Source organism: Danio rerio, chromosome 6 (assembly GCF_049306965.1).
Source record: "Danio rerio strain Tuebingen ecotype United States chromosome 6, GRCz12tu, whole genome shotgun sequence".
NCBI classification, from domain to species: domain Eukaryota; kingdom Metazoa; phylum Chordata; class Actinopteri; order Cypriniformes; family Danionidae; genus Danio; species Danio rerio.
In genome coordinates, this window is record NC_133181.1 from 44688319 (window position 1) to 44711500 (window position 23182).

Sequence of the window (23182 nt, forward strand, 5' to 3'; positions counted from 1 at the left end):
ACATGCAAACCTTAGACTGATTCAAAACTGTGTTTGATTCACTAAATAGAACCGACTCAAAAGAATCACTAATTTTTCGAGAATCGGATATCATTGGTCGCGTGGGCAAATTTAGTTCGAGAACAGTATAATATTGCGAAAAACGCAAACATTAAAAACGTTCAGGTTATTAGTTTAAAAAAAAGCGATGAAATTTATGCTCGTTTAACCTTGTTACGCAGAGATATGCGCGTGTGACGCGATTCCTGAGTCTCGTGCACGTTTTCTGAGGAAGAAGATAACACATGTCCGGCGCGAGCTTGAATTATTTAAACTAACCAGCCGACGGTTGTTCGCCTCGGTTTGGTTTGTTATTTTTAAACCACAGCTGCCCTGCTCACCGAAAGAAACACAAATAGTGGACGTGTATTTATTAATTTCCATCTTGATTGCATTTAGTGTCATTCTTTTTAAATTCATAATTAGGGGAGATTAAATTTTATTTTTTAAGAGACAACATGGTTAAATCAGCAAAGTTGATTTTATCATTTTACATTGTTTCTATGACCAATTAAGGCATGAACTGCTATTATTAGGCAACTGTGATTTCAAACAATGAAGGGCTATAAAAAAACACAAAGGACACATAAACCCACAAAAACAATAGATAAAAATTCACTTTTCCATGTGACGGTTTTCATCTTGGATGAAAATAACCTCACAAAGTCAGTGTAAAAACAAAAGCCTATATGAAATGTAATGTATACACTGTAATGTAAAACACTGCACAAATAAATATACAGTAGCCATCTATAACTGACATGATTTTATGGTTTTGGAAAATATTACTAAAATGGAATGGAGTAAATTTAAACATCTTATAAACTAATGTCAAATTTTAATATCGTAAATCACATTAAAATCGAAGCAAAGCATTGTAAAAAAGTGCATGCTATAAATATTTTGAGAGTTAATAAGATTCACGAAGTTTTAAGGCGGTGTGAAAAGTCGAGGAGAGATTAAATGACTTAAAACGATGCACCTCTAAACTCGGGTTAAAAAGATGTCACGTAAACCATCAACAAACGTGTGAGGATGTGTTAATCTGAAGCTGGCTAAATATATATATAAACGCTTTCTCACTTCTGGAAAAGACCAAAAGTCACGCATTTTACACAAATAAAGTTGAAATACTGGCTCCATGCTCTCTATAGATTCTCCAAGATGCGTTCAGACACACCCCGGAGCGGGAGTGTTTTGCTATTCAAAGCGGTCTGTGAAGAGATGTTACCTGTGCGCTTGTTTATCTGATATGACGCTTGTTTATGTTGCCTTTTTGAACACGTCTCATTCCGAATATCGTGTACAAATGTAATACAATGTAATGTGTTTGAATTTTTAACAGAACCATTCTCTAAAATCTCATCTTTATTTCTTGATTTGATCAGGTGTCAAAATACAACGCGTTTTATGTTTTAACCAACTGTTAGCAACGCTAAGTTTCCATCTTCATTTCTCTTACAAACCAATATGCAGAAATCCCACATGATAAATGTACATCAACAGATGATTAGATTCAGATGATAACGATCTTACCTGACCTGTCCAGTTCACCTCTCATCGACAGCTTCCTGGCGGATCTTTTCCAAGACATCCGGTTAAGACTCTGTATTTTTCTTCGTATCCTTCCAGACAGTTTGGTGTTACTCTAATGTTGCATTAAAAAAAAAAACATATGGCTGAATTCCAGCAGTGGAATCCAGGTTTCATTCAGCGGGTGAAGTTTGCATTGAGCGCGCGCCTCAGAGACGCTGTGCGCGCGTGGAGCTGTCCGTGGTACTGAAAAGGCATCGCGCGCGTCATTGGATTCCTTGAGATTTTTCCCCCTTTTAGAACGAATTACCTTGAATTGCTATGCACAATACACGCAAAACTTTTAATAACCATTACAGAGTATTAAAGAAAGACAAGACAGTCATTATAATGCATAAGTTTTAGGCTATAACCTATTGATGACTCGGAGCGCGTGTGCGTGATGCTCTGATGAGATGACACTGATTTGATGTCTAACCCTGAAACGGTGAGCTCTAAATATCGACTGGATATCTGCAACAGCAAAACAACACAAAAGTGTTCATATGTGCTAGATCCACATCTAATTCCCCGACCACTGGCAGAGAAACATCCTCAACTGCGTTTCTATCTGACAACACTGACCGCAAACCATCAAGACAACAACTTCTCTCAGTCTGCTCTGCTTTAACTGATCCGTGAGACACTGAATATGTAAATGTGCAGAACGACGTCAGATTGGGTCGATTTTGTTTAATTGGTCGATGTATTAAGGTTGGCTTGTCAGAATCACACATCATCAGATCAATGTCCCGTTTCAGGTCGATGGACAAGTTTCAACATGACACGAGTGGAAAGCGTGTCACGTTCCCGTGAGGATGTGCTCTCAAAACCAACATAGATTGTGTGTTGACCTCTCATCCTTTGAGCCAGTCACATCCCAACTTGTCTTATTAATGTTTTAAAACTTGCGAGAGAAGACCATGTGAAATCATTTGGTGGTTGACCCGTCACCAATATCTTAAAAAGTATACTTACTATTGGGAGTGTTCATCATACAAACACTGTGTTAGTGGATAATGAATAGAAATTGAAATGAATAGAATTGAAAAATAACACAATGTGCATTAAAGACCAGAGGCAAAACATTTGAAGAGCTTTTACAAAAAGATCAACGTTTAGTCATTATTTACTCACCTTCACGTTGTTCCAAATTCATTTGGGTTTCTTTCTTCTGTAAAACACAAGATGTAAGGCTTCAGATTTAAAAGTATAGTTTATTCAAAATGAAACATTTGCTGTTAGATTTCACCCTAAGGACATTCTAGCTGAAATAGCAGCCCTTTGGTGCTTCATTTAATGTAATACAACAGCTACCACCACTTTGACAGTCAATCAATTTGTCAATCAATAAACACGCTAAACAAAAACTAATACCTGTGGCTCCTGATGATGCACTGAGATCCAGGTTGACCTTAGGGTGAATAAATTAGTAGCATTTCATGATTTTGGGGTTAACTTTTCCATTACTACATTTTTCAGTCACCATTTACTTTCATGCTCGATTGAATGGGTGTTATCAGTGCTTATCAGCTGATGGACATGGCCCAGTAGGGGGCGTCTGCGCCAACTGGGAGGCTCAGAAGGCTGTTATCGTCCATCCACATGGTTAATCAGCTATAGATCACATATGACTGCGGCCAGCAGTTACTGAGAATTATTTATATTATTTAATAAATTCCCCATTAATTGTATTTTATAAACGTCTACCTCTACCCCAACCCTAAACCCAGCTGTCACAGTAACGTAAAAACAGATCTAGATCTGGAGTCTTCTTTATTATTATAGCTGATTAACCATGTGGATGAATGATAACAGCCTTCTGAGCCTATCAGTAGGTGCAGAAGGCCCCTACTGGCCCATATCTATCAGCTGATAACCACTGATAACCCCCATCCTATCGAGTGATAACATTGGAAGTGGGTGCATTCCGAGAGTTTGTTGAATAACATCAAAAAATGCAAATATCACACTGGTAATACTACTATTGTACGAGTAAAACAATTCAGCCGCAGGTAAGCTGGGTTCTTATTGAGTAAAGCAACCGTATTGCAAATGTGAAGCTAATGTAGAATAAATGACACAATATGCCCTAATATTGAGCTTCTTTTTGCTCCACCTATGAATATGGGTTAAAATAAGCATAACTTGAATGCTCCTATATTTTACAAAGCTCATTGCAATCCTGTGAAAAAGTGTTTAGTTGGCAGAGAACCTGCTGGAGCTTTTTGACACAATAGTTGTATTGATCTGTATTGTCAGAGGCAAACACTGACATAACATCAGAACAAATCTAATGACTGTTTTTTTTTTTTTTTTTTTTTTTTACAAAGGACAATTTCAGATAGGATTTCCTGAGCTTAAAATAGTAAATAAGACTCTCTTCTGTTCCTTTAACATCAGGAATCATGAAAACAAGCAGATTTAAAAGAAGAAACTATATTACAAAGTGTAAGAGACATGTGATATTATAATAATTCAATAAATAATTGTTGTATTTTCACACTACATTAAACATATAGTACTTATATATAAAAGTTTTTTAATGTTACTAAATATCTTTTAAGAAAAGTAAGCCTGTATCATTTCAACTTTACAATGTATTTAAAGATTATATTGCAATATAATGTTGTTTCGATTGCAATATTTCACAATATTACTGCTTTGATTGAATTTTTTAACTAATCTCTCTCAGTCTTGACAAAATAATGTCTAAAAGCATGTCTTTAAAATCAAAAAACATTTTATAGACCTCAAGCTTTAGAAAGGCAGTGTGTGTGCTATATATTCTATCAGCAAAACAAAATATCTCTTGCAGAAAAACACATATCTCTTGCAGAATTACACTGCAAAAGACATTACAGTGTAACTGTCAGCATCAAAATGAGAAAATAACAGTATGAGATTCCAACATTCACACAAAAAAAATCTGATTTAATCCAAAGCAAACAAGAAAATTCCGATGAAAAAAAACAAGCAAACAAATACATGGTAAAGAGAACATTTTCTGGTTTTACTTTGATATCTTTTATATATTGATCAAAGTCAAGACCTCACATTTTCAAATAAAACAACACATCATACACCACCTGACAAAAGTCTTGTCATTGATCCCAGTTGTAAGAGCAACAAATAATACTTTGACTTTTAGTTGATCATTTGGAAAAGTGGCAGAAGGTCGATTTTTCAGACGAATTATCTGTTAAACTGCATCCCAATCATCACAAATACTGCAAAAGACCTACTGGAACTTGCATGGACCCAAGATTCTCACAGAATCAGTCAAGTTTGTTTAAGGAAAATCTTGGTTTGAGGTTACATTCAGTATGTGAGCGCTCGAGAGATCTGCGGAGTGGATGGCAACATCAACAGCCTGAGGTATCAAGACATTTGTGCTGCCCATTATAAACCACAGGAGAGGGCAAATTCTTCAGCAGGAGAGCGCTCCTTCTCATACTTCAGCCTCCAGATCAAAGCAAAGAAGGTCAAGGTGCTACAGAATTGACCAGCCCAGTTACCAGACATGAACTTTATTGAGCATGTCTGGGGTAAGATGAAGGAGGCATTGAAGATGAAACCAAAGAATCTTGATGAACTCTGGGAGTCCTGCTAGAATGCTTTCTTTGCCACTCCAGATGACTTTATTATAAAGTTATTTGAGTTATTGCAGAGATGTATTAATGCAGTTCTCCAAGCTCATGGGAGTCATACACAATATTAATTCTTTTTATACTGCGTCATGACTTTATATTCTATACTTCACATTATTTCTGTTTAGTAACAAGACTTTTGTCTAAGCAAAGTCAGACTTTACTGTCCTAGTTAATTAAAAATCAAAGCATGATCATATATTATTTTAGTAAAATAAGCGTAATCTAGAGGTATTTACCTTTCATATAACCCATTTCTGATACCAAATGATCATCTGGAAGTCAAGTTATTATTTGCTGTTCCTACAACATGTACAAGACTTTTGTCAGCTACTATATAGACCATTTTAATGTGGTCATGTTACTAGCCCATGAACATTTCCTGCTTGTCAAACTATTTTTTTTTTTTTTTTGAAACGAGGCGATTCAATTATTACTTGATGTTAAAATAGCTATCTTAACATTATTTATTAATATGTGAAACTTTTTAGACTCTCAGAAGCTATGGAAATTTAAAAAGTAAAACAGGAAATACGTCAGGACCATTGTTTATGTTTACATCCCTCAAAATGCTAACACTGAACATTCTGTCCTCATTTATGTCCCCTTGTTCCAAACCTGATTGACTTTCTTCTTGTTACCACGACTGGGGTGGAGTGACAGGAGACAACAGGAGGTAAGATCCAATGTGCAGTTTATTCAAAGTCAGGCAAGCAGTGGTCATCAGGTGCAAACAGGAATCTATAGACAGTCCAGAATCGTAGTCGATATAAACAGGCAGAAGGTCGAAAGGCAGGCGGCTAAACAGGATAACTGGGATACAAGGCTAGGGTCTAAACACAGAGAAACAAGACAGGGAAACGCGTTGTAATGTTACACAGGAAAAACAAGACTCGGCCCACTGGAAGCTTGAATGAGTGGCTTATGAATGGAATGAAATCAGTCTGTGAACAAGGCTCAGCTGGTGATGCAATCAGGATAGATGAATGAACAGACGTGCGTGTTTGGGAGCAGTGCATGTATGAATGTGTAGTCCTGGGAAAAGCGGAAATGTAGTTTAGAGTTCGTGTGAGAACCAGCGATCCTTTAGGAAGCGATCGCTGGTTGTAACACTTCTATTGAACACTTGTTAGTTTAGTTTTTCTTAAACACAAATGGTTAAAACTAGTGGTTTGAATGATATAAAAGGAGAATTAAATAGCATTTTAGGCCTGCACCGTTATCTTTAAATCCAGTCTTTTAATATTTAATCATGAGATACTTTTTGTAAATAAAAATCCTCTTTAAAATGTTATACTGAATAATATCTTAGTGTGTCTTCTCTAAATCTGGAAAGAAAAACATGAATTACATTGAATTAAATACATTTTTGCAAAGATAAACCAAAAAGTGATGTCAAAAAATTGAATCCACAAAGAAACAAACTAAAGCTGTTACACTTTTATTGTTTTGATGCTTGAAACCTTTCATTTGTGACCCATACTCAAAGTACAGAAGTGTAGAAAACAATACTAATTAATTAAATGCACAAAATAGTATAAGCAGCTCATATTAAGCACACTCCAACCACTAATATCATCATGCACTTTTTAAAAAAAATCTCACTCTTCTCCCACTTCTAGTCTACAGCGAAAGACAGCATTTGGAATGAGCTAATCATGTTTTAAAGCAAACACTAGTGAACACATCATCTGTAGGACATGTTAATGAAATCAAATCTCTGATTAAGCTTCATTTAGTTGCATTAACAGTGTATCCTCGTCTTCAATCTGCACCTGATTTACTCGCCTGAATGCAGATCACCGTGGAAAAACAAACGCTAAAGCAACATAAACAATTTGTTTCCTCGGAAATAAATACAAAGCCGAAAAATATAATGTGCATTTCATTAAGTCTTTAATAGAAGCTTCTAAAGGGGATAATTGCTTGTTTGCTGATAACAAAGAAGTAACTTTTAGGATATTTAGAGATGTTAATTCCAAAGATTAATGAAGGGGGGGAGCCTTTGACGATTTCAAAGACAACCTTTCTCTCTCTTTCTCACACATGCACTCATCATTCATCCACATTCTCTCTAATCCACTTCATCCCTCACTCTTCCCTGTTGCCCATTGTTTCTCCCATCACCACAGGCTTCTGCTGTCCATTATGGTCTTCTTCGTCTGCTTCGCTTTGCTTCTCCTCTTCAACTTCCAGGTCTAGTTCTTCAAAGGAGGAGCCGCTGCCTACAGAATCACTGGATGCTTTCTCCACCTGTTCTCCATCCTCACTGCGAGCCTCTTCTTCAGGCAGAGCTGACTGAGGGCTCTCCAGCAGCGGGGCCGAGGCCTCCACAGCATCTCGGCTCTCTTCAACTACTTCCGGGGTCTCTGAGGTGGACTTCTGCTCTGGCTCGCCTGGAAAATGGAGCACATTGACAGTTTTCACAACTGACACTTTATAGTAGAGTTTACCTGTACAAACTCAAAAAAGTGCACCTATTATGCCGTTTTGGATATTATTTAGCAATATACTCAATAAACTCCTCATTAGAAAACGCCAACTTTGATGTACACTTCAAAAAATGCAGGGTTCCCCACAATCAATTTGTGTTAGGACAACATGAAGGAATTAAGTTAACTTGTTTGTTTCTACAAATTTAAGTGTATTAAAGTACTCAATAAAAAAAAAAATTACAGACTCACACATTGTGATATCGATGCTGAAACCATATATTGTGCAACCCTAATTCATTCTATAATTCCATAACAGAACCATTTGCCCTAAAGAACCTTTTAGTAAACAGATTTTCAAAACATTTTTCAAAAACCTCTTTATGTGATGGAATTTTATCAGCTGGAAACTCCAGATGTGTATTTAATGTTTGTATTGAACTGTAACGAGCAACTAAGATGAGGAAAAAAACAACTTTTATGATTCTTTCCTTTTATTATTAAATCTTGCGACATGCCCAATTTAAGGTTAATTCAATGACTTTTATTCAATACTTCAGTTGAACTTTCTGTTTGGAGCTTTTGTTCTGCTTGGTCTCCAAAAGATCTGTTTGGTGAAAACCAGGGTTGAATGGCAGCGTTCACACTGATAGAGTTTGTGACACGCTAAACTAATCTTTTTTTGTCTGTACTGTATGTAAGTGTGTGTATATATGGTTTTTGAGGACACAAAATTGTATAATTACATAGGTATGACCTAGTTGTACTCTATTAAGGTTGTTTATAAGGACATGTTTTGTGTCCTTGTTAATCGAAACCCTTAAAATCAATTTGCCACAGGTTTCATGTGAGGGTTGAGGTTAAGGTTTTTAATAGTATAAAATATAATAAGCTCATGGAGAGTCCTCATAATCCACATCAGAACACTTTTGGAGGCAGCACATGACATATAAGCTCCTGAAGATATATTAGGAACCATTTTGAGTGAACATACTGTAAAATAAGCTAAGAAAAGTTTAAGTTAACTGAAATGATAAAACAAAAAGAGAGAAAGAGATGTAGTTTAAAGTCTTACTGTTATCACTGATAGCCTTCGGGGATCCTTTAATGGCATTTCAGCATCAGAGAGTCACAGTCATTTACTAACAGCAGTATAATTGCGTGAAGCTGTGCTGTTATCGTGACGCACACCAGGTGAGAGTTATAATTGCCAAAAAGCTAAATATGAGCTAAAACAACCCCCAAAGGCAGCGTTTGTGCCAAATTAAAAAACGCCTCTAAAGAGATTTCAAATATTTAACTCTGAATTAAAGGTGAGGTGCCTGGAAACTGCTGGGATATTCTTAAGGGGGGAATGAATTTCTAAAAGAGGAAGAGCAGATTTATGAATTGAGTTTGTTCGTTACTCACTACACAAACATTCTAAATATAGCCTCAAAGCAGTGCTTAAAGCGATAGTTCAACCAAAAATGAAAATTCTATCAATTCTATTCTTAATTTGTTTGAAACTTGCCTGAGTTAATTTCTTCTGTTGAACACAAATGCCAATATTTTGAATGCAAATAGCCAATAATTGGAACCAAAGATAACTGGAATACATACATAATTGTACCAACACAGAATACCTATCAGCATTTCCAAAAAAATAAAAGAAAGAAAGAAAGAAAGAAAGAAAGAAAGAAAGAAAGAAAGAAAGAAAGAAAGAAAGAAAGAAAGAAAGAAAGAAAGAAAGAAAGAAAGGCAATAGCCATTGATTTGCATACTAAATTCTATAAGGATGTGAGTGGATTTCAGTTTTCTAAAGTATATTCTTCTAAATATCTTAAGGCAACTCAAACTATTTGAGGAAACCGATTGCTACTAACTATATTTGAGAGTTAAAAACTAATCTATACGAGTACTGTGAACTTACTCCATTTAAGTTGAAGTAACAAAGGTCAACACCAAGTTCAAAACTCTTTACAAACGAGTAGAATTAACTTTCAGTCAATTTTGAGTTTACTACACTCATTTTATTTGATAAAGTTGAATGTTGGGTTTTACAGAAAAAAAAAAGAATAATGTTTTGTAAGCTGTTACATCCCTGTGTTGTTTTGCAATTATGATTTTCTCCTTTCGCCAGTCTCTCTCTCTCTCTCTCTCTCTCTCTCTCTCTCTCTCTCTCTCCCTCTCTCTCTCTCTCTCTCTTTAAAGTGGTGAAAGGATGCTACTCGCCTGGGCCAGAACACTTAGAATTTCTGTGCTGTGTGTCAGTGAATCATTTCAATCTGTTCAGTCAGTGTGTTACATTTTGGTATATGTCCATTTTTGTTATCTATTCTCCATTTGTCCACCATCAGTTTTACGCACATCTGAGGTTTGAAAGTGGGACAGGTAAGGATGTTGGCGACATACATTGTGTTTTGAATATCACTTTTGTTATTCACACCAGATTAGGGGCGAGTTCCAATGTACTTTTAGTTTTCGGTTATGTTAGTGTAGGTAAGGTAGTGTGTCAGAGACGTGAAGATTTTCTTTTCAATATTGGTATATTTTTTATTTTAGATAGTTATGGTAGAAGTTGGGCCAATACAATAGGTTATTTTGTTTTATTTATTTCAATTGGTTGGACGGGGCCCACATCTCTGAAACTCTCCCATCTACTTGTTTAAACATTTTGTACCCCGTTTGTTGCCTTTGATTTTTAATATATTTCTGAAAATATTTATTGTTATATATATATATATATATATATATATATATATATATATATATATATATATATATATATAGTAGCGCTGTCAAAATTAACGCGTTAACGCATGCGATTAATTTTAAATAATTAACGCGTAAAAAAAAATTAACGCAATTAACGCAAGCAGGTTTTTTTTACTTCCTGTTGTGGTAGACGTGTGTTCAACATGCAATAAATGTGGATAAGACCAAGGAAGCACTTTTTGAAGGAAAGTTCCAGTATAAAACAATTAGGTACATCACAGGTTATCCAGAATTTCATGCAATTTCGGGTGTTTCATTTTTAACTTTCGACTTCTGTTGTAAGTTGATACCGCATGGCAAACAGAACGAAAATCCTCCGCATTTCGTGTTCCTTTAGGTAAGGTTCCTTTTAAGGCTACACGGTAGAAATTTAAGAGTATTATCTTAATCATATTAAAATCGGAGTATTGGTGTCTTATGTAAATGTACTCAGTACGTCTGGTGAAGTCGCGGGCTGTCAAAGACAGGGCATTACTCTGCCTTTCAGCATGATCCCTCCAAGTTTAGCGTGTTTTCTCATTAAACGCAATGAAAGCGTATGCTTCGCATTGTTGTCAGAATCCTTGTGAAATACAGTAGTACTTTAGGACGCTTAGTTTAAGCAAATTTGATGAATGTGATCATGCGTGTTGAATCTGAGGTGAGTCGCTCCAGTATGGAAGGCCGTCCAAAACGTCTGCAGCGCGTTGTGTGTGTGTTTGTCTGTGTGTGTGTGTGTGTCTGAGTCAGGCCCGTTGATAGGTGTCAGGGGTGGAGTGAGGTATCTGAGTAGGGGCGAGAGGGGTGTGCAATGTATTTAACGACCGGTTTGCAAGAAATTATCAGTCATTTGCAGGCATTTGGGAGTCTCTGTGCACTTACGGGATACTCCTAGTCTTAGCAACTGGATGAATGTAAAGGAGGATTAAGCAAAATTGTTTCTACTCTATAACTAATGTTCTCAACTCACAGCAATAAAACTTTACAATGAGTGCAACAGTTTGTATTCTATAGTTTATTATTATAATTTTTCATTTTCCATATCTGCAATCCCTGTATTTTGGCATTTTTTTGCAGTCCACTTAGAATCCAACATGGAAATCAGTGTTTTCTTTATTGGCATTGATTGTTTTAAAATTTAATTGTCATTAACATGCCTGTGTTTTAATTTCTGTAATAAATATGGCTGTCAAGCCAGGATCTTGATGGTTTATTGTGGGTATGTTGTTTGCATGAAGAAATCTGTGTTACAAGTTAAACAAAAGTAATTTAGAGTTAATCAATAGTTAGGGAAAATGTAAAAATCATGATAGAGTTGTTGAAGATAACTTAAACACACTACTGTATTATGGCAGTTAAATAAAGCAATAGATGAATAAGTAAGTGAGAGTTTATTTATATAGCACCTTTCACACACACAAAGTGCTTCACAATCAAAGAAAACTGGAAAGCGGGTAAAAGAAAACATATCAAAACAAGTAATGTAATATGTAATATATTATAATATAATAAATAGATTTTTTAAGAGCTTTACATGTAAATAGATTCATTATGTAGAGATAACCGAACATAAGTCTAACCACAGACCAAATTTCTCATGAAAATGTGCTGTTTTTCCCAAAATGGAGAGTAAAGTAACTTTAAAAATAGACAAGAAGCAGAATCATGAAAAATGCACTAAATCTTTTAAACAAGAGGCCACAAACTCTTTGTAAGGTGCCATTTAGGAGGGTCGCGAATGCAAACCCTTGCTAAAACTATTTTAAAATGCCTCGAATGATCAAATAAAGTGACAAAATCCCCATGAGGATGGAGAATGAAAGAAGTAGAGAGAGAGAGAGGAAGGAAAAAAGAGACAGTGCCCACACTGTGAATCTAATATCAGCCATTTAAATGAGAATAAAACTTCCCATTCTGCCTAATTTCTTTTAATACAGCAGTGAATGTGACCTCTCGTCCCTCCCTGCCTGTATTATTTTAGATGGAAAGAAATGATAGTGCTCTCATCTTGGCCATCTCAACATATTAGATATGGCATCTCAATTAAGATGAGCTCAGTGTTGATTGTGAAGATCCAGAGCAGCGGAGGAGAGGAGCACAGAGGGGAAGACCTTTTCAAAGCCCATTAGGTGCCACAACACACCTTATATATTTGCACACCACACAAATATGCATAAATGTCACTCAAAGTAAATGAATGGTCCACAAGGAGCCTAGATGAATGGTCCTTTTATAACAGTAAATAAAACCTGTCTAAGAAAAGGCTAACTAAATTAGATGAATATTTGATTAATCAAAATATTAACACCATAGGCTGATTGTTCCAGCAGTGCATACATTAAAATGTAGCCTAGTTGTGACTTAAAGGAACGCTACAGTAAGTTATAACTTACACACTACTAAATATTTTTGTGTTGCATCACTGAACTTAGTTTAAATGCAACGCTAAGGTCCAACTAAATATTTACAGCAACATCCCCCCATGTATAATAGTAAAAAAGAGAAGACAGTGAAATTAGTTTACATTGAGGAGCTTGCGATGATAATGAAGAAGAGTTATTCTCCCTTTTATATATATCCTGTTGGATATATATATATATATATATATATATATATATATATATATATATATATATATATATATATATATATATATATATATATATATAAAAATCAAGTTTAATGTTTTGATAACTTCATTTGTACTTTCTGTGCTTTCACGGCTTGTGATGCAGGTATGTGCGTCGTCTGTAATGGTGACTGACTGTAATGTAATTTGTCATTTCATTTTCATAGGACAGTTATATAGGCGCATTAGTTGCAAAATTATAAAGCAGTTAACAATTTAAATGTTTATTATTCGATATTAGATCATTCAATGCGACTGCATGACTTTACAGAGAGCTTACGACCAACTAACTAAAGTTTGCCTAAATTTACGACCTAAATTTAGTTACAAATTAGCAAGCAGTTACTAAACCCCTAGTGTAGACTTCACATTCCAGTTTAGGAAAGAACTTACGAACAGCTGGTGCAACCTCACCCTTATTTCTATCTTTATGCTGATTAAGTTATTATTATGAGAAAGTTACCTTAAATTTTTATAGATTTCATAAAAAAAACTGTAAAGACTGTGTAAAAATAAGAAAAAATAAAGAATAATGCAAATATAACAGTTCAGTCTGGTTCTTAAATCTGATTGGCTGATAGCCGTACGATATTTAGCAAATAACAGCACTCGTCCAACCTCTCCACCCTTATCCCTTGTGTATTATTCTGCCCACATACAGCGACAAGCAGAGAACACTTTTCAGTTTGACAAATATTGCAGCTGTTGGACAACATAATGTTCTTCTGAGGCTTTTTTAGTTGAGAATGTAGTTGTTAAGAATGTAGATTATGCAGTTTATTTATAAAGATAGTGCCTATTTTAAAATATTTAACATTGTCAGTCAGATTCAGTGCAATGGCTGCCATCAGCCTGTCTGAACAGACCAAAGAAAGTGACGGTTGATGTTCTGCAACAAGATGGCATCAGAGACTGCATAATAAGTCCTCCGGTACGAATAACTATGTTCTCAGGTTCTCAGGTATGTTCGTAGGTTTCAAACTACAACTGAACAAATCATTATAAATCAGGTAAGTGACATCCTAAGTCGATCTCTGTCTTTTGTATTTTGTAGTGATGTATTTATGCCACAGAAACGGGTAGTTTTTGCACTGCTTTGACTTTTTTGGGGTAAATTATTGTGATATCCCAATTGCAACAGAGAAATACTGGGAAAAGTTACTAGACTGAAGGCATTTCATGCCGTTCAGCCTTTTAATCTTTAAATGTCAGCAAAATCACCTGTTTTGTCATCATTTTAGACATTATGCTAGAGAACCATTCAAATACTAAGCTCTAAAATGAAGTTGGTAAAGTAGCAATGGTTTCTGCTGTTTTATTTTCTATTGTTTTATATACACGATTATGCCGTCAAACTGTTGTATAAATGTATAAACGCAATATCACACTCGTAGAAGTGCGATATGGCTGTATAGCGTCACTGGTGGGACACTAAGGCACTCGCCCTGCGGCCTGGTGTCAACATACGCCTCACACCACTGCCGATATACAGCCATATCGCAATACTACTAGTGTGATAGACAGACAGACAGACAGATGGATAGATGGATCGACAGATAGATAGATGAATAGATGAATCAATAGATGGATAGATTAGATAGATAGACACAGACAGACAGACAGACAGACAGACAGACAGACAGACAGACAGACAGACAGACAGACAGACAGACAGACAGATAGATAGATAGATAGATAGATAGATAGATAGATAGATAGATAGATAGATAGATAGATAGATAGATAGATAGATAGATAGATAGGGACGGACGGACGGACGGACGGACAGACAGATAGATCTTTGTCATTTCATTTGTATACCTTTATCTTTTATATTTTAAAGACTTTTTACATAATCAAAAAAATAGAAATGTTTGTGATTCTTAGTTATTAACTATCAACCACACTGTTCATCTAAACCAGTCTAGTTAGATGGCTTCTTCCTCTCTATGTCCTAGTCACCACACCTAATTATAACCTCTCAGCCGGAGTAAGCGAGAAACCTTTTCACAACCCAAAAGGGCACCGCTAAGATTAGCCTGGGCTTTCCGGTGTTGGTGAATCTGCCTGTGCTTGTCCTTCAGATTGAGCGCAATGTCCCTTCGGTGCTCTTGACACTAGAATTAGCTCTGTTCACAGCCTGGATGACACCCTCCAAAAGATCATTGTCACATCTGAGAGCTCACACAAGACACTTTTCCTAATCACTCTCATATCTTAATAACTCACCTTACTATCATTATCGGCTTCGGTTCTAGACAGATCCCAGCCTGCCCGAGACCACACGAGATTAAAGACTGAAAATAAGACACTGTGGACATTTAGCAGCACTATGGCAATAAATAGCATAGTGATTACACTCTTTTCATTGAACTCAGTATACTGTACTCAGGTTTTAGGCTACATCATAGTACAGATACTGCAATTACAAATTACCTGCTTCTTGCATCAGACAAAGACAACAATCCCCTATTTTTTAACTCCCATTATGTTTAACTTGATCTGTTGCTTTTGATATAGATCATAACATTATCATAAGATGGTGTAAATCTTATCTGTCAGACCAGTGCTGATTTGTTAATTTAAATGGGGAATCATTCAAATTGTCTTTACAGTATGTGCAGTGCCACAAGGATCTGTTTTAAGCCTCCTTGCGTCTTTTTTATTATTATTATTTTTTTTTTATTTTGGCACTTTGTCAGTATTATTTGAAACATGCGGTTAGTTTTTACTGCACCGATGATGATACTCAGATATATATTTCATCAAAACCAGGTGAAATGTCAAAACTATCAATGTTAACAGATTGTGAGAATAATTTTCATCTGTTAAATTCAGAAAAGGCAAAAATATTAGACATTGAACCAAAAAGCTGCACACGGATGCTTTCTGGAAGAGAAATAACTGATCTAAATGGATGTATTGTTCCTTCATCCTCCACAGTTAAACCTGGGTATTTTATTAGCAAAATGACTTTTAAAAATCATCTTTAAAATCATTCAAAAACCATAGAAACACCGTGAAGTGATGGAAAAATCTGGTCTATCACTGATCCCATAAAGCTGTAGGCTGGTTATTAACCATACACTCATATATTCATAAGGCAGAGCATTTGTATGTGTTTGTGTTTTTGAGAAAGAAATGTTTCTGCCTGGTTAGTAAAAAAATTTTGAAGTCATTGAAACAAGGCCGTGAAACACACAGAGAACATTTCTGCACAAGACTTTTGAGAACTGGATCTTGTAGCCCAGTGTTTTTGCTTCAAAATGATGTGACAATCATCTTGTTTACTAGCTCACAGAAAACAATATAATGAATACAAATTTCTAAGTCACTTTTTGAGTGAAATTGGTATATGCGAGAAGGCGTGAACTATCATTACTATGCAGTGAGTCATACCTGAGCGTTTGTTATTGTTGTGAGTGTACACAAAAAAAAGGAGACACATAACACATAATTCATCTTATCTGTACGATCAAAACTGAAAGTGAAATTTAAGTTCTAAGGGGGTTAACTTTATTCAATTCAATTTATGTTAATTTCTATAGTGCTTTTCCAATGCAGATTGTGTCAAAGCAGCTTAACATAGAAGCTCAAAATTTAAACTGTGCCACACCAGTTTCCAGAGTTAAAGTTCAGTTTAGTTCATTTCAGTGTGGTTTATTTTTTCACTGCTGAGTCCAAACACTGAAGAGCAAATCCATTGATGCACAGTTCCACGAGTCCCAAACCAAGCAAGCCAGTGGCGACAGTGGCAAGAAACAAACTTTATAAATGGTAGTTTTCAGTTCAGATGGTATCAGAAAGAAATTAGATGCAAGCAGAGTACGGCTGATAGTAAAGCACACAGCTATGACTGTTGTTAAAAATTATGCTCAGAATCGATTCAAGTGAGAATGAGATACATGTTTAAGGAAACACAATTCTGGCCACACAATCTAGGCCGGGGCGAATCATATATGTTCAATGACAGATAATTACGAAACTAACTCCTTAGGAGCATTATCACCACCTACTATTTCACAAATATGGCGATTAAGGCTATCCGTGCTACTGCCATTGATTAGACTGTGAACAGTTTACTATTTCAGTCATTATTTCATTATTATATATCTTAACTATAATTTCACATCTGTGCAAGGAACTATGTGTTTTGGTACTCAAATTATGTAAATAGAAATTATTAGTTAAAACACATTACTTGATTTACATATCCACATACACAAAGAAAACATAATAGTTGTCTAATTGTAGGATTAAGTATAATAAACTAATTCCTTATCCTAATGTTGTTGTATTTAGTTTACTTATTTAAAATCCTTTTGTGGCAAAATATAGAAAAAAAACAATAATGCATCACATTAATAAGAATTACTATAGTTAATAATATTAAACTAATATAGTTATGAACTGATGAACTATTTTGTCTTTTACTAAACTGTAGCAACTCTTAGTAATAGATATTTTTAAAAGAATTATTAACAGTTAATTTGTTTCTATTACTATATTTGTTGCAACTATAATTACCACAAATTACAAAACAATATATTCCTTACTATAAATTACTATAGTATTTAATGTGGGAAAACATTAATAAAAAAAGTTATTAGAATATTAAGCAAATAAATACTATTCAACCACAGAACTAAAATATTAATATAGTATATAGTGATTTGTATTGCATATAAAGATGGGTTATATACTTATTAACTTGCTTTTGTTTCTTTTATTATAATACATCTATTATATAAATTAAATCCGTCCAATTTAGATCATTTTTATATCTCTGAAAAATGCATCAGCAAAGCCAACAAACGGGTATCAGCTATATTGACTCTGTCTGAAAAATAATGACTTATCATCTACAGTATGTGGCTGATAAAAAAACTGTTCATTCTATTATATTGAATGGCAATGGAATGAATCCCTGTTTGCCCGTCTCGATAGTCATATTTGTGAAATACAGTGCTCAGCATATATAAGTACACCCCTCACAAATCTCTCATTTAAATGAATATTTTCTATGTTATAAAAATCACAGAATTTAAACACTTCTTTAGTCATGCACATATCTGCTCAATACTGTCATGCTGCCTCATAATTATATCTGTAAACTTACAGGAATATAGCCATACTGACATAGACCTGTGATTAACACATTGCTCTAACTTGTAAAGTAGGAACATACCTTATCTGTGAAGTTATTTTTGAATTACATGTACCATGCCAAGTGCTATACAAATAAACATAAATTAAACTGAAATAAATTACAGGATGATAGATATCAGGATCTATAAATAAAAATGGTAAGAAAAAAAGTAATGCTCAAATTTCATCGCAGCATTGCATATCACTGTATAAACAAGATTCATTCTTTTGGCAGTACAGTAGGAGGTCAAATATTGGATTTGTGAGGAAGACCTTCCTGTGCAGGAAATTGCTTGCAGAATCTCTAAACAGTTTGAGATCTGAACAAAGCTGAAGCACATCTTTCTACGCAAAGCCTCTTAAATCACATTTGCCTGAATTAGTTTCTAAATTGGGTCCAGTGGGATTGTTAGCCAAGCTTCAGGATTTTTGTTCAGTAAAATGTTTCAGACAGAAGGGATTTTGAAGGTGAAAAGAACTACGAAAAATAATACAGTAGCTAAAGTTGAAGAAAACACTGAGAATGAGACAAAGTGAGAAAGAGATCTACTAATTATGTAAAATAGTGTGTGTGTGTATATATATAAGGTGGGGGTAGTAAGTATTAAACACGTCACCATTTTTCTCAGAAAGCATATTTCAAAAGGTGCTGTTGACATGAAATTTTCATTGGATGTTATATATATATATATATATATATATATATATATATATATATATATATATATATATATATATATATATATATATATATATATATATATATATATATATAATAACATGAAATGACACAGGAAAAAAAGTATTGAACACATGAAGAAAGGAAGGTGTAGAAAGTCAGTGAAAGCCCAGACAGCAGCTGAAATCTCTTAGTAGTTGATCAGAACCCTCTGCCGTTTGTCAGTGTAAATGAAAATTAGCTGCTTCAGTCCAACATCTACATTAGCAGGATGATGAAGATGAAACCAGGGTGGATTTTTTAGCTGTTGGCAGTTTGCTTGGCTGTGTTTTGGATCATGGTCTTGCTGAAATAACCACCCATGGTTTCATCTTCACCATCCTGATAAAGTAGATGTTGGACTGAAGCAGCTAATGTTCATTTACACTGACGAAGGGCAGAGAGTTGCTGAATAACTACTGAGAAATTTCAGTTGCTGTCTGGGCTTTCACTGCCTTTCTGCACCTCCCTTTCTTCATGTGTTCAAAACTTTTTTCTGTGTCAATTCACTTTATTACACATAACTTGTAACATAAATTTGTAAACTCATTAGATTATTTTATTTGCATATATGGATTTCTTTGGTTGTTATCAACATCGGGTGAAAAATTCAAGTCAACAGAACCTCTAGAAATATGATTTCTGAGAAAATTGGTGACGTGTTGATAACTTATTTTTATCCCCCAGAAAATATACAGTTGAAGTAAGAATTATTAGCCCTCCTGAAATATTAACCCTCCTGTGTATATATATTTTTCACAGATGGACCCTTTTCACAAGCCTGTTATGACTTGTTTAACTGCATGTCATGAGCATTTTAAATCTTTGAAAGTTTTATTTAGATTTAAAAACCAAAGTATGAACATTTATACAGTATATGTAGTATATCATCTTTGCTTTAAAGTTCTTGACAACATCATCAAGGCGTTTTCCTTTATTTATTTGAGCAAATAAGATTGTAAAATAATCATTTGTTGTACTCTCTCATTTACTGCTAACTATGACGACTTCCCCTGCTGAGAAACACGAAAATGTGAAAAGAGTCTATTTCAGTTTAACGGACAGATTTTTTTTCAACTCATTTCAAAACATAATAGTTTTATTAACTCATATCTAATAACTGATTTCTTTTATCTTGGCCATGATGACAGTAAATAATATTTGACTAGATATTTTTCACGATGCTAGTATTGAACTTAAATTGACATTTAAAAGCTTAAATAGGGTAATTAGGCAGGTTAGTGTAATTAGGCAAGTCGTTGTATAACAGGTTTGTTCTGTAGACAATAAAAATATATAGCTTAAGGGGGGTAATAATTTTGACTTTAAAATGTTTTTGTTTTTTTTTTAAATAAAAAAATGCTTTTATTCTAGCCAAAATAAAACAAATAAGACTCTCTAGAAGAAAAAAATATTGTAGTGAATACTGTGAAAAAAAAATCCTTCTCTTTTAAAGGTTCAGAACACCCTGGAGTACTTTTTTTGGACATTTTAACAGATTTGTGCTTGTTGAGCATAAGTTAAGACAACATTCGCAACTGTCAGCTTTAATTGTGGGGAAAACCGGATAATTTTAAGCTTTAATCAGCTAATTTAATCTTCAAGGTTTAAAATCATTTTTGCGGCAGGATCAAAATTAGTGATGTAGCGCAAGTCTGCTAGTGGAGTGATGTCGCCTCGGTTTCTCACTGTTATTCATAGTGAAGTTTTCTCATCCTATGAGAAGATCCTGCTTCTTAATTATTCATAAGAGAAAGTGCTTTCCGAGAGCAAGGCAGACCTGCCAAGCTGTGACCCAATGACTGGGTGAAACTGCATCTGTCAGGCACAGGACGTATGTGTTTGTTTTCATGATTCAAGGGGTTTGTTGCATATTTTTCCCCGCGATTCTGTCAGGCCCGATATACAGCAAAGCTTTAAGCTGGTTTGCAGCAAGTGTTTTTGTTAGGAGAGCTGTACATGAATGCTGGAGAATGGCAGACTGTGTTCTCATTTTGTGCACCAACTGACAACAGTTGTTTACTCCCCTCTTTCTGCCCTGCTTTGTCGGTCATGCTCACTCTTTCCTCTGCTTGCAGCACTCCACTGCCATTATGAAGCTTTTTTTTAATTCTGAGGTAGACTTGAACCAAAAGAGGGGGGTTTCAGGACCCCTTAAACATGATTTGGGAAATATTTGAAAAAGAATCACAGGAGGGCTAATAATTTTGACTTCAACTGTATATATAAAAATAAAACATATATTTGTTTGGTCAGTCAAGGTACTATACAGTCTTCTCAAATGTTGAGTACATTTTAGTATGGCTACATGATGTTACTGTGAAAGCACAATTCATCCCAGATCCAATGGTGTATGCGTTTATACTGTTGTGAACAAAGGTCAGTGCAGGTTCACACTGAACTCGCTGAACGCAGCCAATCAGCTTCAGCTACCTGCACCGAAAGCCAAGCCTTGATGGAGGCATTTCTCAAAGCGAAAATCTAAAGTTCAAGTTAAAGATGGGAGAAGAGGAACGGATGAAGAGAGAGATGTGCTCAACTGCCCTGCAATCCTCCAAACCAAGGAGTTTGATTCACAACCTGCACTTGACAGATCCAGCTGAGCAGCTGTGATTGAAAGCCCTTTAATTAAGAGAGCTGAAGGCAGGCGCGGACACACACACACACACACACACACACAATCTGAACCCACACAAACACAATCACACATATACACACACACACTCATACAGACACACACACAAACACACACAATAAGCAAACACACATACCAAGCACACACATTCTAAATACACACATGCACACAAACACACACAAGGATCATGCACACACAAATACACATTTTGAACACACACACATGCAGGAAATATTGTATATATACACAAATACAATACAATACATGTGAACAAACACACTCACACACAAACATACCCAAGCACACACTAGCACATACATATGCAAGTCCACAACAGACATACATTCTAGACACACACTGCACACACGTTCTAAACACACACACATGCACACACAAACAAACTAAGCCTACAAGCACATGCACTTAGACACAAACATACACATTCACACACACATGCACAAACACATACATAAAGTACATGTGCACAAACACACACTCACACACAGACACCCATGCGCGCACGCACACACACACACACACACACACACACACACACACACACACACACACACACACAAATACACAAACAAACAGGCAAGCACAACCACAGAGACACATTCAGAACATACACACTGCACACACATTCTAAACACACACACATATACACAAACACACACTGAGCACACACATACACACATTAAAACATACACAAACTAAGCAAATAAGCACACACACACACACACATACACACACACACTGGGCTTAGCTGTTGTCCCTCTGGAGTAATGACTCTGTTTAGCTGTGCGGAGCAGAAAACAGCCCTCGGACTTTAGCATCAATCTTCACAGCCATTTGTTTTACTGACCACAGAGTGAATTGTGAACAACCGCTGCTGTGACTCTCATTTTTCTCTGTTTCACCGAGCTTGTCGGCTCACAACAGAGACGTTACCCCACACACTGCTGTGAGATTGCTCTGGAATAAACGCACATGATGAATGGCTTTTAATGTTTCTTGCCAGTTCTGACAGATCTGTAATGCTCAGAATGAGGGTGTCAGTTTGGGATCCTCAGGAGGGACGACTGAACGACTGGACATTGAACATGGTAATAACACGAGCCATCTGTCTTTTTCTTTGTGTGTAACGCGGTAAAAAGCACAGCTGCTGTTTTACTTTGTTAGACCGTGATATTATTAGACAAGGGACACACATGAAAAGACAGCTTGTGCAGTGTTTTAATGGAATGATTTTCGTGATGCTGGTTTTTGTTTATGGAATATCCAGATTTTTAACACTTATTTATGAAATAGATGCGTCAACACACTGAAATGATGAATAAAATCTGAAGCTTTAATAGGTATAATGACACGAACAAAAATAAATTAATAGAGTAAATAGTGAGAACTGAAAAAACGTTGGCGAGGCAGTGGCACAGTAGGTAGTGCTTTCGCCTCACAGCAAGAAGGTCGCTGGTTCGAACCTCGGCTCAGTTGGCGTTTCTGTATGGAGTTTGCATGTTCTCCCTGCCTTCGCGTGGGTTTCCTCCGGGTGCTCTGGTTTCCCCCACAGTCCAAAGACATGTGGTACAGGTGAATTGGGTAGGCTAAATTGTCCGTAGTGTG

At 35.6% G+C, this 23182-nt stretch overlaps 2 protein-coding genes across 3 annotated transcripts in view; both read right to left on the reverse strand.

Moving 5' to 3' along the window:
- Positions 1 to 2235, reverse strand: part of grm2a (glutamate receptor, metabotropic 2a) — a 90341-nt gene extending 88106 nt beyond the window's left edge. Inside the window, exon 1 of one of the 2 annotated variants that reach the window (XM_021476790.3) lies at positions 1581 to 2235. The gene's annotated coding sequence lies outside the window, so the exon portion shown is untranslated. Of the gene's footprint in view, positions 1 to 1575 lie in introns of both variants that reach the window. The other variant, XM_005166117.6, reaches the window with a different exon arrangement.
- Positions 2236 to 6686: 4451 nt separating this feature from the next.
- The window catches only part of tex264a (testis expressed 264, ER-phagy receptor a), a 144845-nt gene continuing 128349 nt past the window's right edge, over positions 6687 to 23182 (reverse strand). The window contains exon 4 of the mRNA NM_205661.1: positions 6687 to 7657. Within this exon, the coding sequence (NP_991224.1) occupies positions 7353 to 7657 (305 nt within the window). The 3' untranslated portion in view covers positions 6687 to 7352. The remainder of the gene's footprint in view (positions 7658 to 23182) is intronic.